At 52.7% G+C, this 19,735-nt stretch overlaps 1 protein-coding gene across 1 annotated transcript in view; it reads left to right on the top strand.

Moving 5' to 3' along the window:
• Notch3 (notch receptor 3) overlaps nt 1-19,735 on the top strand; it is a 45,016-nt gene that overhangs the window by 4,375 nt on the left and 20,906 nt on the right. Inside the window, exons 3-24 of the mRNA XM_052746771.1 lie at nt 2,834-2,976; nt 3,059-3,397; nt 3,483-3,605; nt 3,692-3,925; nt 5,432-5,587; nt 5,683-5,868; nt 7,161-7,274; nt 7,565-7,678; nt 8,017-8,250; nt 8,372-8,482; nt 10,744-10,936; nt 11,015-11,166; nt 11,671-11,784; nt 12,249-12,404; nt 14,791-15,016; nt 15,341-15,542; nt 15,672-15,819; nt 16,225-16,409; nt 17,731-17,863; nt 17,940-18,197; nt 18,279-18,397; nt 18,761-19,326. Coding sequence (XP_052602731.1) covers nt 2,834-2,976; nt 3,059-3,397; nt 3,483-3,605; nt 3,692-3,925; nt 5,432-5,587; nt 5,683-5,868; nt 7,161-7,274; nt 7,565-7,678; nt 8,017-8,250; nt 8,372-8,482; nt 10,744-10,936; nt 11,015-11,166; nt 11,671-11,784; nt 12,249-12,404; nt 14,791-15,016; nt 15,341-15,542; nt 15,672-15,819; nt 16,225-16,409; nt 17,731-17,863; nt 17,940-18,197; nt 18,279-18,397; nt 18,761-19,326 — 4,206 coding nt within the window. The remainder of the gene's footprint in view (nt 1-2,833; nt 2,977-3,058; nt 3,398-3,482; nt 3,606-3,691; nt 3,926-5,431; nt 5,588-5,682; nt 5,869-7,160; nt 7,275-7,564; nt 7,679-8,016; nt 8,251-8,371; nt 8,483-10,743; nt 10,937-11,014; nt 11,167-11,670; nt 11,785-12,248; nt 12,405-14,790; nt 15,017-15,340; nt 15,543-15,671; nt 15,820-16,224; nt 16,410-17,730; nt 17,864-17,939; nt 18,198-18,278; nt 18,398-18,760; nt 19,327-19,735) is intronic.

Here is a 19,735-nt window from a genome sequence, read left to right on the forward strand (position 1 = left end):
CCCCACCCCCACCCCCTAAGTAGGCTCCGAAACTCTCCTTCGCTTGGTCCTTGTCTGCCTTGCCGGTCGGTCAGTTTCCTCCTTGGAAGCCGTGCTCCCCCCCCCCCCCACGTCTCCCCCAAAGCTCAGGCCGCGGGGCGGGGCGCGGGGCCGGGGCTGGAACCGGCCCGACCGGTCGGCGGGGGCGCGGGGCGCAGAGCGTGGGAACCCGCCCGCGGCACACATAGGGAGGGGGCCGCGCCCAGCCTGGCTGTGGTACCCGCAGTCCCCGGCGCCCTGCACGCAGCGCCCCCTCCTGGGGCGCCGTCGCCGCCGCTGTGCTGGTCTTAGGCGAAGGGGGCTGAGAGCATCACCTCCCAGTTTCGAACGCCACCCACACGCCTGCAGGGGTTTAGCTGGGAACGGAATTGGGTGTGTGTGTGTGGGGGGGGGGATATTGTAAGGTGACGCTAAGAACTGAGTCATCTGCTTTGAGTTCTGCCCTGGCGTTTGGGACCAGACTGAGCTAGGGGATCCGCTCGGGGAGCCGGAAGGGTAGGGTAAAGGAGAGGAGGGTCGGGGTAGGGGTGACGAAGGTTGTGTCGTAGCAGAGCCAGGACCTTTTGACTCCTCCATCCACCCTCCTTAGCCTTCCTCACCCCTGTCCCTGGGAAGGTTGAAAGCTTAAAGTCTTCAATTCTTATTTTCTTACACTCAGGACTACCTTGGTAGGTTTGGGGAAGGGGTTGCAGGCTGCAGGCCCCCCTTCCAGCATGAGAGCTGAGGTGTCTATGAGAAGCCCCGCCCGATGCATGGGAGGAGAGTTGTGTGCGCTTGGGAGAAAGGAGTGTAGGGTCTGTGGCTATCTTCCGCCTGCCCATGCGAGTGAGAGTTTCCCACATACGCGTGGGAGGCTGTGGCTTGGTGTCTGTGTTTGCCAGGCCAGTATGGCCAGTTGTATGTATGTGTGTGGTTTCTGGGCCCTTCTGGGTGTGCCTGTCTCCTGGAGTCTTAGGCTTTTCGTTTGTCGTTCCCCTTCCCCACATCACCCTTTGGCTCACCCTTTTTACCTTCTTCAGTGTGTGAAAATGTAACACCCACTCATTCCATTACCCTTGGGCTGCCTGTGAATTTCCTGTGGTTGCTGTAGCAGATTACCACAAACAGGGTGGCTTAAAACAACAAAAATGTACTCTGGAAAAATCTTGAAGGCCGGAAGTCAGAAATGAAGGCGTTGCCAGCACAGGCTTTCCCTACAGGCGCCGAGGGGAGAATCCCTTACTGTCTCTTCCAGCTTCTGGTTGGCTCAGGCAATCCTTGGCTTATGGCTGCCTCACCGTATCCTCTGCCTTTCTCTCTCTCTCTCTCTCTCTCTCTCTCTCTCTCTCTCTCTCTCTCTCTCTCTCTCTCTCTCTCTCTCTTCTAAATCAATCAGTTTCTATCTCAGTCTCTCTCCTCTTCTCTTGCTGCCCCGACTTCTTTCTCTTGTGTCCTGGGAATGGAACCCAGGGCTCTGCACAAGCCTGCAAGAGCTCTACCACTGAGCCCCATTCCAACCTTTCTCCTCTAAAGATACTGTATGTCCAGGCTGGTGAAATAACTCAGTGGTTTAGAGCACATACTGCTTTTGCAGAGACCCCAAGTTTGATTCCCAGTGCTCAGATGGTTACCCACCTGTAACTCCAGCCTCAGGGGTTCCGATGACCTCTTCTGGCCTCTGAGGACACTGCACTCAAGTGCACACATGCCCACATGCAGCCACACATGTATACACATAATTAAAAATATGGGGCTGGAAAAATGGCTCCGCAGTTAAGAGCACTTATTGCTCTTTCAGAGGACCCGGGTTTGGTTCCTGGAACCCAATATGGTGGCTCACAACTATCCTCAATGTCACTGCCCTCTTCAGACCTCCAAGGGCAGCAGGCATGCACATTATGCACATACATACATGCAGGAAAAAAACTCATCCATACAAAAGTAAAATAAATAAATCTTTTTTAAAAAGACATTTGGAAAGGCTTGGATAATCCAGAGTGAATTCATCTTGAAATCCTTCATAATCATATTGGCAACAATTCTTTTTCCTTCCTTCTTTTTTCTTGTGCCGGGGACTGAACCCAGAGCTTTGTGTATCCTAGGCAAGTGCAGTACCACTGAGCTATATTCCCAGCCCTCTCAGTATTTGTTTAAAAATATATGTATTTGTTTTGAGACAGGGTCTCATGTAGTCAAGACTGGCTTCAGACTTGCTATGTGGCGAAGGCTCCTTTGAACTCCTGATCCACCTGCTGAGTGCCAGGTTTATAAGTGTGAGCCACCTTGCCTGGACCATCTCTTAAAAAAAAAAAAAAAAAGATGATAGTCATAACTTCTGGGACATGGGCACGTCTTCGGGTGGGGGGGGCTACCACGTCCTTCACAAGCCCTTGTGGCTTATACAAACTGTTGCTGGCATGTTTCATATTAATTTGTTACTTGTTCTTTTTGCCTGACCTAGCTATGAGGACCAAGAGGGTAAGAATCATTTTTATTTTGTTTGCTGCCGTGTTTTAGTTTGTAGTAGGCAATATTTGATAGTATTTGTTGTCAGAATAAAAGGGTATGGCTGAGACTGGTGGAACTCACCTTTAAACCTAGCGATCTAGAGGTAGAGGCAGAGGCAAGTAAATTCCTGTGGGCTCCAGGCTAGCCAGGAGTATGTAGTGAAACCCTATGTAAAAAAAGAAGAAAGACCAAATGGATGTGTTTGACAGTTTGTTTGGCAAGTGTGCTGTTGGATGAGTGTGTCTTGTGTTATCAGTCGGGGATCGCCATGCTTTATGTTGTGCCCACCACACGCCTCTTCCCACAGGTGCCTGCCAGGCTGGGTGGGTGAGCGGTGCCAGCTGGAAGATCCTTGCCACTCAGGCCCCTGTGCTGGGCGCGGTGTCTGCCAGAGTTCGGTGGTGGCGGGCACTGCCCGGTTCTCCTGTCGTTGTCCCCGTGGCTTCCGAGGTGAAGGGGTGGGCTTGGATGAGAGCCCGAGTTAGGTTAAGATGTGGTCAGTCCCAAGCTCACCCTCTCCTGGTTCTTCCAGGCCCAGACTGCTCCCTGCCAGACCCCTGCCTCAGCAGCCCTTGTGCTCATGGTGCCCGCTGCTCAGTGGGGTCAGACGGCCGCTTCGTCTGTTCCTGTCCGCCTGGCTACCAGGGTCGCAGCTGCCGGAGTGACATAGATGAGTGCCGAGCGGGTGGACCCTGCCGCCACGGCGGTACCTGCCTCAACACTCCTGGCTCCTTCCGCTGCCAGTGCCCACTTGGCTACACAGGGCTGCTGTGTGAGAACCCTTCGGTGCCCTGTGCCCCTTCCCCTTGTCGGAATGGTGGCACCTGTAGGCAGAGTAGTGATACCGCCTATGACTGTGCTTGCCTTCCTGGTGAGTAAGTGGTACCCAGGGGAGGCAGCTGGGGACAGTAGGCTAGCCTCCTAGTGGCCGTCCTTACCTTGTCCTTCCCCACTAGGCTTCGAGGGCCAGAACTGCGAAGTCAACGTGGATGACTGTCCTGGACATCGGTGCCTCAATGGGGGAACGTGCGTGGACGGTGTCAACACTTACAACTGCCAGTGCCCTCCTGAGTGGACAGGTGGGCACCAGGGCTGCCAGGAGCTGGGGACTGACGTCGGGTGGGCACACAGGAGAAACCTAGACCAGTACATCTTTGTGCCCTAGGCCAGTTCTGCACCGAGGACGTGGATGAGTGCCAGCTGCAGCCCAATGCCTGCCACAATGGGGGCACCTGCTTCAACCTGCTGGGTGGCCACAGCTGTGTGTGTGTCAACGGGTGGACCGGCGAGAGCTGCAGTCAGAACATCGATGACTGTGCCACGGCCGTGTGCTTCCATGGGGCTACCTGCCATGATCGTGTAGCCTCTTTCTACTGTGCCTGCCCCATGGGCAAGACAGGTGAGTGGCCATTTTCTTTGTGGGCAACAGGACGCCGTTGACGGCTTCAGAATGGAAGGGGAAGACAGATTCTGATTTGAGTGTTAGAAAGATTGTGATGGGGCTGGAGTGTCGCTTACCAGTAGAGCATGTGCTTAGTGTGCACCAGGCCCTGGGTTCAATCCTTAGCATGAAAAAAGGCAGCAGAGATGAGGGAGGGGAGGAGGGAGGAAGGAAGCAGGGAGGGAGGGGGTGATGGAGACTGGATTTGGGAGGAAGGTTGAGCCTCTGTCCTGTGAGGATGCTGGTACACAACCCAAGGCAGACGCTATTGGAATGGGAGAACTCCTGAGAGGTCTGACTGGGAAAGAGGCAGGACCTAGGGAAGGTCGAAGGGTCAGAGAACGTGCTAAGAGGGGCACTTGGATAGCTGGGAATGGTGGCACACACCTTTAATCCCAGCGGCAGATCTCTGTGAGTTCGAGGCCAGCCAGGTCTACAAAGTGAGTTCCAGGATAGCTAAGGCTGTTACATAGAGAAACCCTGTCTCAATCCCCCAAACAACCCCCGTCCAAAGTATATTTTGTGTTTTGGCTGCATGTATGTCTGGTCCCACATGCGTGACTGGTATGCTTAGAGGCCAGAAGAATTAACCAGATCCCCTGGCACTGGAGTTACAGATGGTTGTGAGCTGCTATATGGGTGCTGGGAATCAAAACTAGGTCCTCTGGAAGAGTAGCTAGTGCTCTTAGCTGCTGAGCCATCTCTCCAGCCCTTAGTGACTTGTTTGTAAAACATTTCCAAGTTATTTTCAAATAGTTTAGAAGAAACAGCTTAACAGGTGAATAATGGTGAACCAAGTGCTCCTATGTGAAACATATTCTGTGTATTTCAGTTTTTTTCATAATAAATGGCTTAAAAAGAACAGATACTAAGTACACTGATGGTTAATATAAGCAAGAAATAGGAGGCATCCAGGCGGTGGTGGCGCAAGCCTTTAATCCCAGCACTTGAGAGGCAGAGGTAGATGTATCTTTGTGAGTTCCAGGCCAGCCTGGTCTACAAATTGAGTTCCAGGATAGCCAGGGCTACAGAGAGAAACCCTGCCTCAAAAAACAAATAAACAAACAAACAAAACAGTAACAAAAAGAGGAAGCAGTCGGGATGGGCCAGATGGACACTCAGTGGGTTAAAGGTGCTTGCTGAATAAGCCTAGCAATCTAAATTCCATCACTGCGATCCACAGGGTAGAAGGGGAGTATCAGCTCCCCCAGGTTGTCCTCTGACCTTTATACATGCACTATGACATTTGCAAAACCCCCAGATAAGTAAATTAATTTAAAAAGTAATAATACAAACAAAAAGCAAGGATCTGGAAGTGTAGCTCAGTGGCATCATTCATGCCTTGTATGCGCAGGGTCCTGGAGTGCCATCCCTAGAATCAACCTTCTTCCTCAAATGTTAGGTATGTGGGGACTTTGGGTAGACCTGGGGACCAGCTCTTGATCTTGGCTTACCTTTTCTCAGGCCTCTTGTGTCATCTGGATGATGCCTGTGTCAGCAATCCTTGCCATGAGGATGCTATCTGTGACACAAACCCTGTGAGCGGTCGGGCCATCTGCACCTGTCCACCCGGCTTCACCGGAGGGGCATGTGACCAGGATGTGGACGAGTGCTCCATTGGTGAGAGGGGCACCTTCTGGAAATGAGTCTGGAAACAGGGGAAAGGTGGAGCTGTGGTTGGCCATGCCCATCCTGGCTGTACCCTCATTCCGCAGGTGCCAACCCCTGTGAACATTTGGGTCGGTGTGTGAACACACAGGGCTCATTCCTGTGTCAATGTGGCCGTGGCTACACTGGACCGCGATGTGAGACAGATGTCAATGAGTGTCTATCTGGGCCCTGTCGCAACCAGGCCACATGTCTTGACCGAATTGGCCAGTTCACCTGCATCTGCATGGCAGGTGGGTGGTGGGTGTGGCTTGGGTGATTCCTGAAGGCTGGAGCCTGGGCAAGAAAAGCCAAGGGTGAAACTGGGTTCATTTTTATTAATTTAAAAAAAAAAAAAAAAAACATGCTGGGCATGGAGACACTTGTCTGTAATCCCAACACTTGTGAGGCAGAGGTAGCCTGGTCCACATGGTAAGTTCTGGGATGGCTAGGATAATGACGTGAGACCCTGTCTCAAATAAAATAAAATAAAAAGGGGCTAGAGAGGTAGCTTAGTGATTAAGAGTAATTCCTGGGAGGTTGGGGTTTAGCTCAGTGGTAGAGCGCTTGCCTAGCAAGCGCAATGCCCCGGGTTCGGTCCTCAGCTCCAGGGGTGGGGGGTGGTGGAAAAAGAGTAATTTCTGGTTTTCTAGAGGACCGAGTTTGGTTCCCAGCACCCATATGGGGCAGTTCACAACTGCCTGTAGTTCTAGCTCCAGGGGATATACCACTCTCTTCTGGCCTCTGAGGATACCCATGTGTGTGACACACACACACACACACAACCAAACAAACAAAAAAAAACCATTTCAAGCCAGCTGTAGTGACACACACTTTCAGTACATAGAGAATTGCAGGCCAGCCAGGGCTACATAGTGAGACCCTGTCTGGAACTCACCAGGCTGGCCTTGAACTCACAGAGGTCCACTTGCCTCTGCTTCCCAAATATTGGATTTAAAGGCATGTGCCACTGTGCCTGGTAACAATATTTCTTTAAAAGTGACATTCGTTTGTGTGTATGTGCATGTGAGTGTGGAAGTTGGAGAGCAACTTTCAAGAATCAGTTCTCCCTTCACCAGGAGGGTTCCACGCCGTGTGGCTTGGCAGCAAGGGTCCTTCTCTATTGAATCATCTTGCTGGCCCCAAACCAGGTTTAAAGCTTCCTGGCTGGAGAGAGAGAGGGAGAGTTCTGTGTCTTTAGGGTGAAACCTTGTGACACTGGATAAGGCAGGTACAGGGCCAGAGCAGAATTTTGCCAGATGTTATTGAAGGGGGAGCTTCATCAACCTTGTCCATGTGAAACCACAGCTGGGTGAGGGCTCAGCTTGTTTCAAACTAAATCTAAGTCTGAATGTGGTCGTGCATGCCTGTAATCCCAGCATTTGGGCAGCTGAAGCAGGAGGATCATCAGTTTGAGGCCAGCTCATGGTACATAGCAGGAACCTAGCTCAACAAAAACAACAACAAAACCAAAGCCCTGAAACTAAGGTGAAAAAGACCCCCTGAGCTCAGGGAACTTCCAGTGCCCCATCCCGTCCCCTTCCAGGCTTCACAGGGACCTACTGTGAGGTGGACATCGATGAATGTCAGAGCAGCCCATGTGTCAATGGTGGTGTCTGCAAGGATCGAGTCAATGGCTTCAGCTGCACCTGCCCCTCAGGTGAGGACCTGGCATGTCAGGTTATGACAACACTGAAATTTAAAAAGAAAGTAATTACTTAATTAATTGCTTTTTGTGTGTATGTGGGTTCTCTCCTTCCACTATTCTTGGGGATTGAACTCAGGTGGTCAGGCTTGGCTGGCAAGCACCCTTCTCCTCTGAGATGTGTCCCTGGCCTTGACTACCTTGAAATTAATTAAAAACAAAGCAAAGGGGTGTTTCCCACTCAAATAAGGCAGGGTGCCTGCTTTGATGATGAATGTCGCCTTTCATCCACTACTTACTCCCAGGATTCAGTGGGTCCATGTGTCAGCTGGACGTGGATGAATGTGCGAGCACTCCCTGCCGGAATGGTGCCAAATGTGTGGACCAGCCCGATGGCTATGAGTGTCGCTGTGCAGAGGGTGAGCGTGGACCGTGAGACTGTGGCAAGAACCTCAAGGTGGGCTGGTGGGCCGATGGGCGTCAAGGACCGATAGCAGAATTGGGGACAGCCTCAGAGGAGGGTTTCAGCGAGGCCAGGGCAGGGCCAGTGACAGCTGGGGTGTGGCACTGATGATGGAGGTAGGCAGGGTTCTTGGTAGGATTCAGGGTGCAGCTGGAAGTGGGATTTAAAGTGAAAGGGGCGGAGCTTGGAGGGTGGAATGGAAGGGAGAAGGGGTGGGACCTGAGAGCTGAGCTAGAATTGGGCCGCGATGAGCCATGGAGCGAGAGGGCGGATCCTAACCTCTTGTTCTTGCAGGCTTTGAGGGCACTCTCTGTGAGCGAAATGTGGACGACTGCTCTCCGGACCCCTGCCACCATGGGCGCTGTGTCGATGGCATTGCTAGCTTCTCATGTGCGTGTGCCCCGGGCTACACGGGCACACGCTGCGAGAGCCAGGTGGATGAGTGCCGCAGCCAGCCCTGCCGCTACGGCGGCAAATGTCTAGACTTGGTGGACAAGTACCTCTGCCGCTGTCCTCCCGGAACCACAGGTGGGGTCTGGGGCTGGGCTGTGACAGGGATAGTGCACGGGTGTGTGTGGGTGTCCGTGAGGGGTTTGGGAGTAGTACTTGCCAATAGCGGCCACTCCCTGCCGTATTCCCCTCCCTGCAGGTGTGAACTGCGAAGTCAACATTGATGATTGCGCCAGCAACCCCTGTACCTTTGGAGTCTGCCATGACGGCATCAACCGCTACGATTGCATCTGTCAGCCTGGCTTCACAGGTGGGCAGGTGGCTGCCATGGAGCGGGGAGGGCCTTGAAGGACAGGGATTAAGCTCCAAGTCTCTTTTGGGTGGGTTCCCCCCCCACCTTTATTTTTTAAAAATTACATTTTACTTATTTTGTGTATGTGTGAAGTTCAGTTCTCTCATACCATGTAGGTCCCAGGGATCCAACTCAGGCCGTCAGTCTTGATGGCAAGCATTTTCCACCCCAGTGAGCCATTCCTCCCTTTATTTGCACACACACACACACACACACACACACACACACACACACACAAGATTATCCAAGGCCAGACATGGTGATGTATGCCTGTAACCTCAATACTCGGGTTTGATACAGGTTCGAGGCTAGCCTGAGCATCAGTGAGCACTAGGCCAGCCAGGGCTACATGGAAAAATCATGTTTCACAATAAAACAACACAGAGTGCTGGAGAGCTGGCTCTGCAGTTTCTGCTCTTGCAGAGAACTGGGGTTCAGTTACCGGCGCCCACATGCTAGTTCATAACTGCTTGGTTTTGTTTTTGTTTTTTAAATATAAAATAAAATAAGATAAAACAAAAACCAACACATTGGAATTGGACAAAACAAAACCAGAAGGAAAAGAGCTCAAGAGAAGACACAAGAATCAGAGACCCACCTGGTAGTGGTGGTGCATGCCTTTAATGCCAGCAGGAGGAGCTCCGTGAGTTCAAGGCCAGCCTGGTCTATAGAGCTAATTCCAGGACAGCCAGGGCTACACTGAGAAACCCTGTCTCAAAAAAATCAAAACAACAACAACCACAACAATAAAAAGAATCAGAGCCAGGTGGTGGTGACGCATACCTTTAATCCCAGCACTGGAGAGGCAGAGCCAGGCGGATCTCTGTGAGTTCAAGGCCAGCCTGGTCTACAGAGCGAGAACCAGGACAGTCTGGCACCAAAACTACACAGAGAAACCCTGTCTCAAAAAAACCAAAAAAAAAAAAAAAAAAGAAAAAAAAAAGAATCAGAGACCCACTCATCCACACACTCAGGAATCCCACAGAAACATCAGACTGGAAACTATAATATATATGCAGAAGACTTGGTGCAGACCTGTGCAGGCCCTGTGCCTACTGCCCAGTCTCGGTGAGTTCACAGGAGCTTTGATGTTGATTTAGAGGGCCTTGTTTTCTTGATGTCCTCCATCTCCTCTGGTTCCCACTCTCCTTCTGCCTCCTCTTCCTCAGGGATCCCTGAGCCCTGAGGGGAGGGATTTGAGGGAGACACCCCATCCATCCAGGCCTTTCACTCTCTGCACAATGTCTGGCTGTGGGTCTCTGTATTTGTTCCTATCTGCTGGAGGAAGCTCCTCTAATGATGGCTGAGCAAGGCAGTGATCTATGAGGATAGCAGAATATTATTAGGAGGCATTTTGTCACTACTTTTTTTTATCCTTAAGACTAGTAGTATTTGGTTTTATCTTAGGCCCCAGGGCTATCTAGCCTCAGGTTCTTGGCTACTGAAGCAAATGTCGGGTATGGGTTTCGTCTTGAGTGGTCCTCCAATCAAATCAGATATTGGATGGTATATTGGTTGGTTACCCCCATGTGCTTCACGTCACCATTGCACTAGCCTGTCTTGGAGGCAGGACACCATTTGTAGATCAAAGGGTTCGTGGCTGGGTTGGTGTTCACGTTTCTCCTTTGGTAGCATGCAGGAGTACCTTCCTGTAGCAAATACCCTAGAACGTAGAAGGCTCCATGGAGGCACCAGTTTTATCTCTCTGTGTTCAGTGTGTTTCACAACTGCTTGTAACCCCCAGTTCCAGGAATCCAACCCCTCTGCTGGTTTTCATGGGCACGGGGCACACACCATGCTGCACTAACATAACATACAAGCACTCACATTAGAGATGGAGAGAGGGAGGGAGGAAGAGAGGCTGAGAGAGAGAGACAGAGAGAGAGAGAGAGACAGAGACAGAGAGAGATAGAGAGACAGAGAGAGACAGAGAGAGAGACACACAGAGAGACCGAGAGAGAGACAGAGACAGAGAGAGACTGAGAGAGAGACAGAGAGAGAGAGATAGAGAGAGAGAGAGACAGAGAGAGAGAGAGAGAGAACACCTGCCTTGTGGTATCCTGAGCTTGCTCACTCACTGGTTTGGGGTTGTCACCCCGTCAGCAGAATGAGGGCCTCACGTGGGGACACAGCTGTGTGGTGTAGAACAAGGTGTTCCCTTTCCCTCGGTTGGCCCTTCTCTCTTTGTTCTGGAACGAAGTTGCCTGTGTGCTTCCCAGGGCCCCTCTGTAATGTGGAGATCAACGAGTGTGCGTCCAGCCCATGTGGAGAGGGTGGCTCCTGTGTGGATGGGGAAAATGGCTTCCGTTGCCTCTGTCCGCCTGGCTCCCTGCCTCCTCTCTGCCTGCCTGCGAATCATCCTTGTGCCCACAAGCCCTGCAGCCACGGAGTCTGCCATGACGCCTCTGGCGGGTGAGGCCCTTCCCCAACTCCTGACCCCTCTTCTGCTGTCTCTGGTCACCTGCCACCCCTGACTGCCTCCCCCACCAGGTTCCGCTGTGTGTGTGAGCCCGGTTGGAGTGGCCCCCGCTGCAGCCAGAGCCTGGCTCCAGATGCCTGTGAGTCCCAGCCCTGCCAGGCTGGTGGTACCTGCACCAGTGATGGACTAGGCTTCCACTGCACCTGTCCCCCTGGATTCCAGGGTGTGTGTCATCACCTTCCTCCTCAGGGTCCCTGATACCCTTGTTGCTCACGTTTCCTTTCTACTCTTTTTAAAGCTTTGTTTAGTACCCCCCTCCCCACAATGTGTCTCTGTGCGCACATGCCTGTGCGTGGAGGCCAGAACCAGAAGAGGGCGTAAGGGTCATCCTCTACCACCTATTCCTCCGAGGCACGGTCTCTCCCTGAACCTGGGGTTTGTGCTTTCTTGGATAGGCTGGAAGCCAGTGAGCCCCTGTGATCCTCTGACTTGCCGCTGGGGTTAGAGTTTGTTATATGGGCGCTGGGGTCTGGGCTCTGGTCCTCATGACTGGGCATCAGGTGCTCTTAACTACTGATCCATCCCTCCAGCCCCTTCTGCATTTTCTTTTCTTCTTTTCTTTCTCTCTTTTTTTGCCTTTCTGGATATCAGGATGGGACTCCATGGCTGGGGGAGGTGGGAGCAGTGAGTCTTTCAAGACCATCTAAACCCTGCTGGTTCCCTGCAGGCCGTCAGTGTGAGGTGCTGTCCCCCTGCACTCCAAGCCTCTGTGAGCATGGAGGCCACTGTGAGTCTGACCCTGGCCAGCCGACTGTCTGTTCCTGTCCCCCCGGCTGGCAAGGTACACCAATGTACCCCTTCTCTCCTTTTTCTCCTCCTCCCCTCCCACCTCCTCCCTTCCTCCTCCTCCTCTCTCTCTACCTTCTTTTCCTGCTCCTCACTTCATGTCGGGTGGTGCTGGGAAGCCCAAAGGAGACCCGCCCCTGCTCTGCCTTTGAAGGTCCTTCGTTCTGGGAAAAGACAGCTGGATCTAGACATTCACAGCCCACGTGAGTCAGCTCAGGATAAGAGGGAGCCCCGTGGGGCTGAGGATGCTGGGATGCTTGAGGTTTGATGACAAGTCTTTGAAGGGTGTACGTTCACCAGCTGCAGAGATAAGGCAGAACATAGTTCAGGAGTGGCATGTGCCAAACACCCGGGGCAATTGCTTGCCTTTGCCTCTTCCTGTCTCAGCCTGCAGGTTCTTGAGCTGCAGGCACCCCACTTTACTCCTCTAACCTTAACTACTTCCCTTCTCCCCTCCAGGCTCACGATGCCAGCAGGATGTGGATGAGTGTGCCAATGCCTCACCCTGCGGCCCCCATGGTACCTGCACTAACCTTCCTGGGAGCTTCAGGTGCATCTGCCATGGGGGATACGCTGGCCCTTTCTGTGATCAGGACATTGACGACTGTGCCCCCAGTAAGTGCAGGGAGCTATGGGGGGGGGGCGCTTCCCCAGGGAACCCACCCATCAAGCCATACATGTGCCTGGCACTGTGATGCTGTGTCCTCACAGCTCTGTCACCCTCCTCACGCACGAGGGCCTTGGTTCCATCTGCAGCACTGCTAAGTCAATAAGCAATGGGCTGCTGAGATGACTGCGGGTAAAGGGGCTTGTCTCCAAGCCTGATGACTCGAGTTCAGTCCTACAAGTTGTCCTCTGCTCTCTACACAAATACCACATGTATACACACACACACACACACACACACACACACACACATACACACAGAGTAATGATTAAAAAAATCACATGGCCAGGCGGTGGTGGCACATGCCTTTAATCCCAGCACTCGGGAGGCAGAGGCAGGCAGATCTCTGAGTTTGAGGCCAGCCTGGTCTGCGGAGTGAGTTCCAGGACAGCCAGGGCTACACAGAGGAACCAAAAAACAAAGCAAAGCAAAACAAAAAACAAACAAACACAAATAGGAAAATATTTTCCTTTCCACGTATAGGCTTTCGAAAATTTGAACTCTGCTAAATGTATTTTACATTTGCAGCTTTTTTTATTTGGACTAGCAGTAATGTCAAGGGCCCATTAGTCTCCTGTGGCTAGTAGTGGCTACACTAGTCACCAAGGTCTGTGATGAGCTCACCAATCTGAGCAGGCAGTAACAGTACACATGTTCCTTGGTGCTTTGAGACTGGACCCAGAGCCTCCGTGGATACCAAACTCCATGGGTACTCAAGTCTCTTGTTTTAAAATGGCTTAATGTTTGCAGATAGCCTCTGCATATCCTCCCAGAGACTTTAAATCATCTCTGGATGACTTACTTTTTATTTAAAAATTTTTATATTTAGTTATTGTGTGTATGTGTGCCACATGTAGAGGTCGGGACAGTTTTGGGGGATTCTGCCCTTCTGCCTCCAGGGACCTAGGGCTATGACTCAGGATGTCAGGCTTGGTGGCCGGTGTCTTGCCCATGCTGAGCTGTCTTACTAACTTAGGCTTAATTTTTTTTTTTTAAAGAATTATTTATTTATTATGTATGCAGTGTTCTGCCTGCATGTATGCCTGCAGGCCAGCAGAGGGCACCAGATCTCATTACAGATGGTTGATGGTTGTGAGCCACCATGTGGTTGCTGGGAATTGAACTCAGGACCTTTGGAAGAAGAGCCAGTGCTCTTAACCTCTGAGCCATCTCTTCAGCCCAAAACACAGTCTTTTTTTTTTTTTTTTTTTTTTTTTTTTTTGGTTTTTCCAGACAGGGTTTCTCTGTGTAGCTTTGTGACTTTCCTGGAACTTGCTTTGGAGACCAGGCTGGCCTCAAACTCACAGAGATCCGCCTGGCTCTGCCTCCCGAGTGCTGGGATAAAGGCGTGCGCCACCACCGCCCGGCAAACCTGCTGATTCTTGTATGTGGATTTTTTTGGGGGCTACCACTCACAAAAAGTGACATGGAGACTTATTTATTATGAAAGATTGGCCTTAGCTTAGGCTTGTTCCTAACTAGTTCTTATAACTTAAATTAACCCAGACCTATTAATCTAAGCTCTTTTATGTGGCTCAGTTACCTTTACTCCGTACTGCCCATGCTGCTTCCTCTGTGCCTGGCTGGCAACCTCTCCTTTCTTCTTCCCAGAGCTCTCTGTCCCCAGAAGTCCCACCTAACCTCTTCCTGCCTAGCTGATGGCCATTTAGCTCTTTATTAAACCAGTCACAGTGACACATCTTCATACAGTGTAATGAAATATTCCTTAACAGATTCTGAATTTCAGGATAGGTAGGGCCAGCTTTATAGCTCAAAGGGGAGTTTTTAAATTTTATTTTTATTTATTAATTAATTTTTTTCCAGCCCAAATAGAGTTTCCCCTCCCCTCCCTTCTGTCTTCACAGTCCCTACCCCCCACCTCCCCTCTTCCCCCTCCCCATCTACTCCTCCAAAGGGGATTTAACATTTTGCTTTTACATTTATGTGTATGTTGCACATGTGTTCTATAGCGTTCATGTGGGGGTCAGAGGACAACTTGTAGGAAGAGGCTTTAACCACAAAAGGGGCAAACTTTGATCTCTGATCAGGAGTGTCACTCTGAACTATGTGTGGTGGTGGTGCACGCCTTTAATTTCAACACTCAGGAGGCAGAATGTAGGCTCATCTCTGGGTTCGAGGCCAGCCTGTTCTACATATTGAACTCCAGACCTGTCACGGCTTCGTAGTAAGACCCTGGTTTAAAGACAAGCAAACAAACAAAAGGAGCGTCCCCCCTAGATTGGATCTGGCTTCTTCCTGTGTGAAGTGTGGTTGGGTCAGGCCAGGCTGATGTGGGCAGAGGGAATGACCAGGCTTCCTTCCTGCTCCCTGCAGACCCATGCCTCAATGGCGGTTCCTGCCAGGATGGCGTGGGCTCCTTTTCCTGCTCCTGCCTCACTGGCTTTGCTGGCCCTACCTGTGCTCTGGACGTGGATGAGTGTCTGAGCAGCCCCTGTGGCCCTGGCTCCTGTACTGACCACGTGGCCTCCTTCACCTGTGCCTGTCCACCTGGCTACGGAGGCTTCCACTGTGAGAATGACCTGCCGGACTGCAGCCCCAGGTGGGTGGGGCGTGGCTGGACACTCAGGGCCCTGTGACACAGTGGGGACCAGAGAGGGCTCCCTGGGCCTGGCATCTGTCTGAGGGCTCTGGTGATGATGGCACATGTCCGAGAAAGGGCAAGACTGGATGGAAGTCACAGACTCCAGCCCTTGCGAGGCCCACACTGGAGCAGGATCCATAGGTGAAGGGACCAGGTGGGATCTCTCCAGAGCGATAGCTTGTTGAGAACAGTGAGGATCAGACATTGGGAAGCACTTAATTCTAGGAGGGTCAGGGTGGCCTTCAAGGTGGTGGAACTTGATCCCCTTGTCCTACTCTCTAGTTCCTGCTTCAATGGAGGGACCTGTGTGGACGGCGTGAACTCCTTCAGCTGTCTATGTCGCCCGGGCTACAAAGGCACCCACTGCCAATATGAGGCTGACCCCTGCCTTTCCCGGCCCTGTCTGCATGGGGGCATCTGCAACCCCACTCACCCAGGGTTTCAATGCACCTGCCGGGAGGGCTTCACTGGGAGTCACTGTCAGGTGGGTGGTGTCTGAGGTCCTTGGGAAGAGTCCGGAACCCAGGTGGGGCCTGTGGGACATCCTGGAGGGAGAAGCTCATCTTGTTTCTAGGGTCTCTCCCAGCACTGACCTTGAGGGGTTCTTTTGCAGAATCTGGTGGACTGGTGCAGCCAGTCACCCTGCCAGAATGGGGGTCGCTGTGTCCAGACTGGGGCCTACTGCATTTGTCCCCCTGGGTGGAGTGGCCGCCTGTGTGACATACAGAATCTACCCTGCAAGGAGGCTGCAGCCCAGATGGGTGAGGGGCAGCACGTGGTGGGTGTGTGGGGCTGAAGGGAATGACAGTGCCACATAGCGTGCGGATCTAATGAGGTGTGTGGCTCGGTATGTGTGTGACTGTAGAATAGCTGGCCAGGATGGTGATTATATCTGTCATGGGAGACAAGCTGGGATGCTGTGTGTGTGTGTGTGTGTGTGTGTGTGTGTGTGTGTGTGTGTCTGTGTGTCTGTGTGACTGAGCCTGTAGGGGTAACAAAGTTGGGCATTATGGAAAGAGACCAGGCCATTTGACAAGTTGCCGGACCGCCCTCTGGATTGGGAGTGAGACACTAGGGATTGATGCCGGCAGGGATGCTGGATGTATGTGTGATGTGGCCCGGAAGAGGGAGGGGTGCATGGCCTGAGGCCACTCTTCGCTTCTCAGGGGTGCTGTCGGAGCAACTGTGTCAGGCAGGTGGACAGTGTGTAGACAAGGACCACTCCCACTACTGTGTGTGTCCAGAGGGCCGCACCGGTAGTCACTGTGAACAGGAAGTGGACCCCTGCACAGCCCAGCCCTGCCACCACGGGGGCACCTGCCGTGGTTACATGGGGGGCTATGTGTGTGAGGTAAGTGTGCATCCCAGGGAGAGGGAAGAGAAGCTAATCGTGCTTGGGTGTGTTTCTTTTCCCTGGTGTGGGCATGTCTCTTTCTGCGGTGGGGGAACAGGGATGCTTCATGTATAGAGGTAAGTAAGTCATCTATATTCCGGCTCCTAGAGATTCATCTGCCTCTGGCTCTCGAGTGCTGGATTAAAGGCATTCACCACCACACCCGGCTGCATGTCATCTCCTCCTCCTCTTCCTCCTTCTCCTCCTCTTCCTCCTCCTCCTCCTCTTCTTCTTTTCAACAGTCTCGCTATGTAGCTCTGGCTGGCCTTGAACTATTAGAGATCTACCTACCTCTGCCTCCTGAGTTCTGAGACTAGAGAAGTGTGCAATCAGACTTAGCAGTATTTTTTTTCCTTCTCATGGGTGTATGTCTGTGTGCGTGCACTGGTTGCACACAGGGGTGTGCTCGGAGGCCAGAGGAAGACATCAGGTGTCCCCTCTACCACTACTTTATTCCTTGAGTTTCTCTCCCTGAACCTGAAGTTAGGCTGGTAGCTTTTTAAGTGGGTGCTGGGGATTTGAACTCAAGTCCCCATGGTTGTGCAGCACGTGCTCTTGCTCACTGAGCCATCTCTTCAGCTCCTAACCCCCATGTCTTTGTGGATGGATTTGGGCACATTTGTGTGAGTTTCTGTCTCCAGTTCTGTCTCTCTGTGGGTCTGAGTGACTTGCCAGTGTCTGTGTGTAGATGGGTGTTTCCCTTGTGTGTTTCTGTGAGCGTATGTCCCTGTGTACCGGGTGTGCTGGTGGCCTTCCCAGTCTCACTCTGACCCAAAGCAACCCGAGGGAGGGAGGGTTTACTTCAACTCATAGGTTACAGTCCATCACTGAGGGAAGCCGGGGCGGGAGCCTAAGGCAGGAGACTGCAGAGACCACAGAGGAATGCTGCTTACTGGCTAGCTTCCTTTGGATTGCTCAGCTACCTTTCTTAGATAGCTCAGGCCCACCTGCCTGGGGATGGGATCACCCAGAGTGGGCTGGGTCCCTCCATATCAAGCAGTCAAGAAAATACCCCACAGCTATTCTGCAGGCCAATCTGAAGGAGGCAATTTCTCAAGGGAGATTCCCTCTTCCCAGATAGGTCTAGGTTTAGTTCAAGTTGAGAAAAAAATAACAAGGACAGTATGTTTCCTTGTACTGGGTAGGTCTGTCCTCTATATTGGCTGCATATTGGATGTCTATGTGTATCCTTTTGTGCCAGGATTCCGTGTTCACAGGTGTGCCTGGGCATGTCTGTGTCCCCAGGGCCTGAGAGAGTTCCTTTCTTGCCCCACTCCAGTGTCCTGCTGGCTATTCTGGTGACAGCTGTGAGGACGATGTGGATGAGTGTGCCTCCCAGCCCTGCCAGCATGGAGGCTCCTGTATTGACCTTGTGGCCCGATATCTCTGTTCCTGTCCCCCTGGCACACTCGGTATGTCAAGGCCAGGGTTGGGGGACAGGATAAAAGGCAGTCTCCAGACTTGACTGACCACTGTCCCATCCCCCAGGAGTGCTCTGTGAGATCAATGAGGATGACTGTGGCCCAGGCCCATCCTTGGACTCGGGCCTCCGGTGCCTACACAATGGTACCTGTGTGGACCTGGTGGGTGGCTTCCGCTGTAACTGTCCCCCGGGATACACGGGTTTGCACTGTGAGGCAGACATCAATGAGTGCCGCCCAGGTGCCTGCCACGCAGCACACACCCGGGACTGCCTACAAGATCCAGGTGGGCACTTCCGCTGCCTCTGCCATCCCGGCTTCACAGGTAAGTATGACAGATAGACCGGCCAGGAACCTGACTGTGGGTCTGCCATTGTGGTTGAACCTCCCGCATCTGCTTGTCTAGGGCCTCGATGTCAGACTGCCCTGTCCCCTTGTGAGTCCCAGCCATGTCAGCATGGAGGCCAGTGCCGTCCCAGCTCAGGCCCTGGAGGTGGGCTGACCTTCACCTGTCACTGTGTCCAGGTAGGTGTGCGTGGCAGGCATGGAGGCCCTTGGGGAAGGAGAAAGGGGCGTGGTCTCAGGGAAGGGTACGTCTATAAGGGAAACGCGGAAGGCAAAGGGGTTCTGAGAGATGCTGAATTATGGTTTGGAGTGTAAATTAGTGAAGCTGTGGCTTGGCCATGTGGCCTCCTGGGGAAGGCATGGCTTATCTTCAAAGTCAGGTCTTTAGAGGAAAGGGGAGGTCGCTGGATTGGGAGACGCCGGTGGGGGTGGGGTGTCATCATTTCTCAAGTCTCGCCCCTCACTCTTCTCTCTTTTCCACCTCCTGTTTCTTTTCTTCTCACTACCAATTTTTCTCTTCTGGTTCTCTCACCCCATCACTAGCCGTTCTGGGGTCTGCGTTGTGAGAGGGTGGCGCGTTCCTGCCGAGAGCTGAAGTGCCCGGTGGGTATCCCATGCCAGCAGACCGCTCGCGGGCCGCGCTGTGCTTGTCCTCCCGGGCTGTCCGGGCCCTTCTGCCGGGTCTCTAGGGCGTCACCCTCAGGAGCTACTAACGCCAGCTGCGCAGCTGCCCCGTGTCTGCATGGGGGCTCATGCCTGCCTCTCCAGATCGTCCCTTTCTTCCGCTGCGTATGCGCGCCGGGCTGGGCTGGCCCGCGTTGCGAGACCCCTTCCACAGCCCCTGAGGTCCCCGAGGAGCCACGGTGCCCGAGAGCCGCCTGTCAGGCCAAGAGAGGGGACCAGAACTGCGATCGCGAATGCAACAGCCCGGGCTGTGGCTGGGACGGCGGCGACTGCTCGCTGAACGTGGACGACCCCTGGCGGCAGTGTGAGGCACTGCAGTGCTGGCGCCTCTTCAACAACAGCCGGTGTGACCCAGCCTGCAGCTCTCCAGCCTGCCTCTATGACAACTTCGACTGCTACGCTGGTGGCCGAGAACGCACCTGCAAGTGAGCCCCCGACTCTGTCCGTCTATACGCTGCACTGTCTGTCAGTGAGCCACATCTGGCCCAGTTTCCCCGAAAGTCCATCTTTGGACTGTCTGATGGGGCTGGTCCTTCGTTTCTCACACCTGCCGCCACCTGTGTGCCTCATCCTTGTCCGTTTGTATTTTCATATCTTGCCCATTTGCTTCTGTCTGCCTGCAGCTACACAGCCCATCTGTCTATACTTATGACTTGTTCTTCTGTCTTCCTTAAAATTTTAAAAATTAAGCTGGGTATAGTGGCTCACGTCTTGGGACTTGGGAAGCAGAGGCAGGCAGATCGCTATATGAGTTCAAGGCCAGCTTGGTCTATGTAGTGAATTCCAGGCCAGCTAGGGCTACATGGTGAGAGCCTGTCTTAAAACAAAACCAAA

Source organism: Peromyscus californicus, unplaced genomic scaffold (assembly GCF_007827085.1).
Source record: "Peromyscus californicus insignis strain IS unplaced genomic scaffold, ASM782708v3 Scaffold_1__1_contigs__length_55948999, whole genome shotgun sequence".
Lineage (NCBI taxonomy): Eukaryota > Metazoa > Chordata > Mammalia > Rodentia > Cricetidae > Peromyscus > Peromyscus californicus.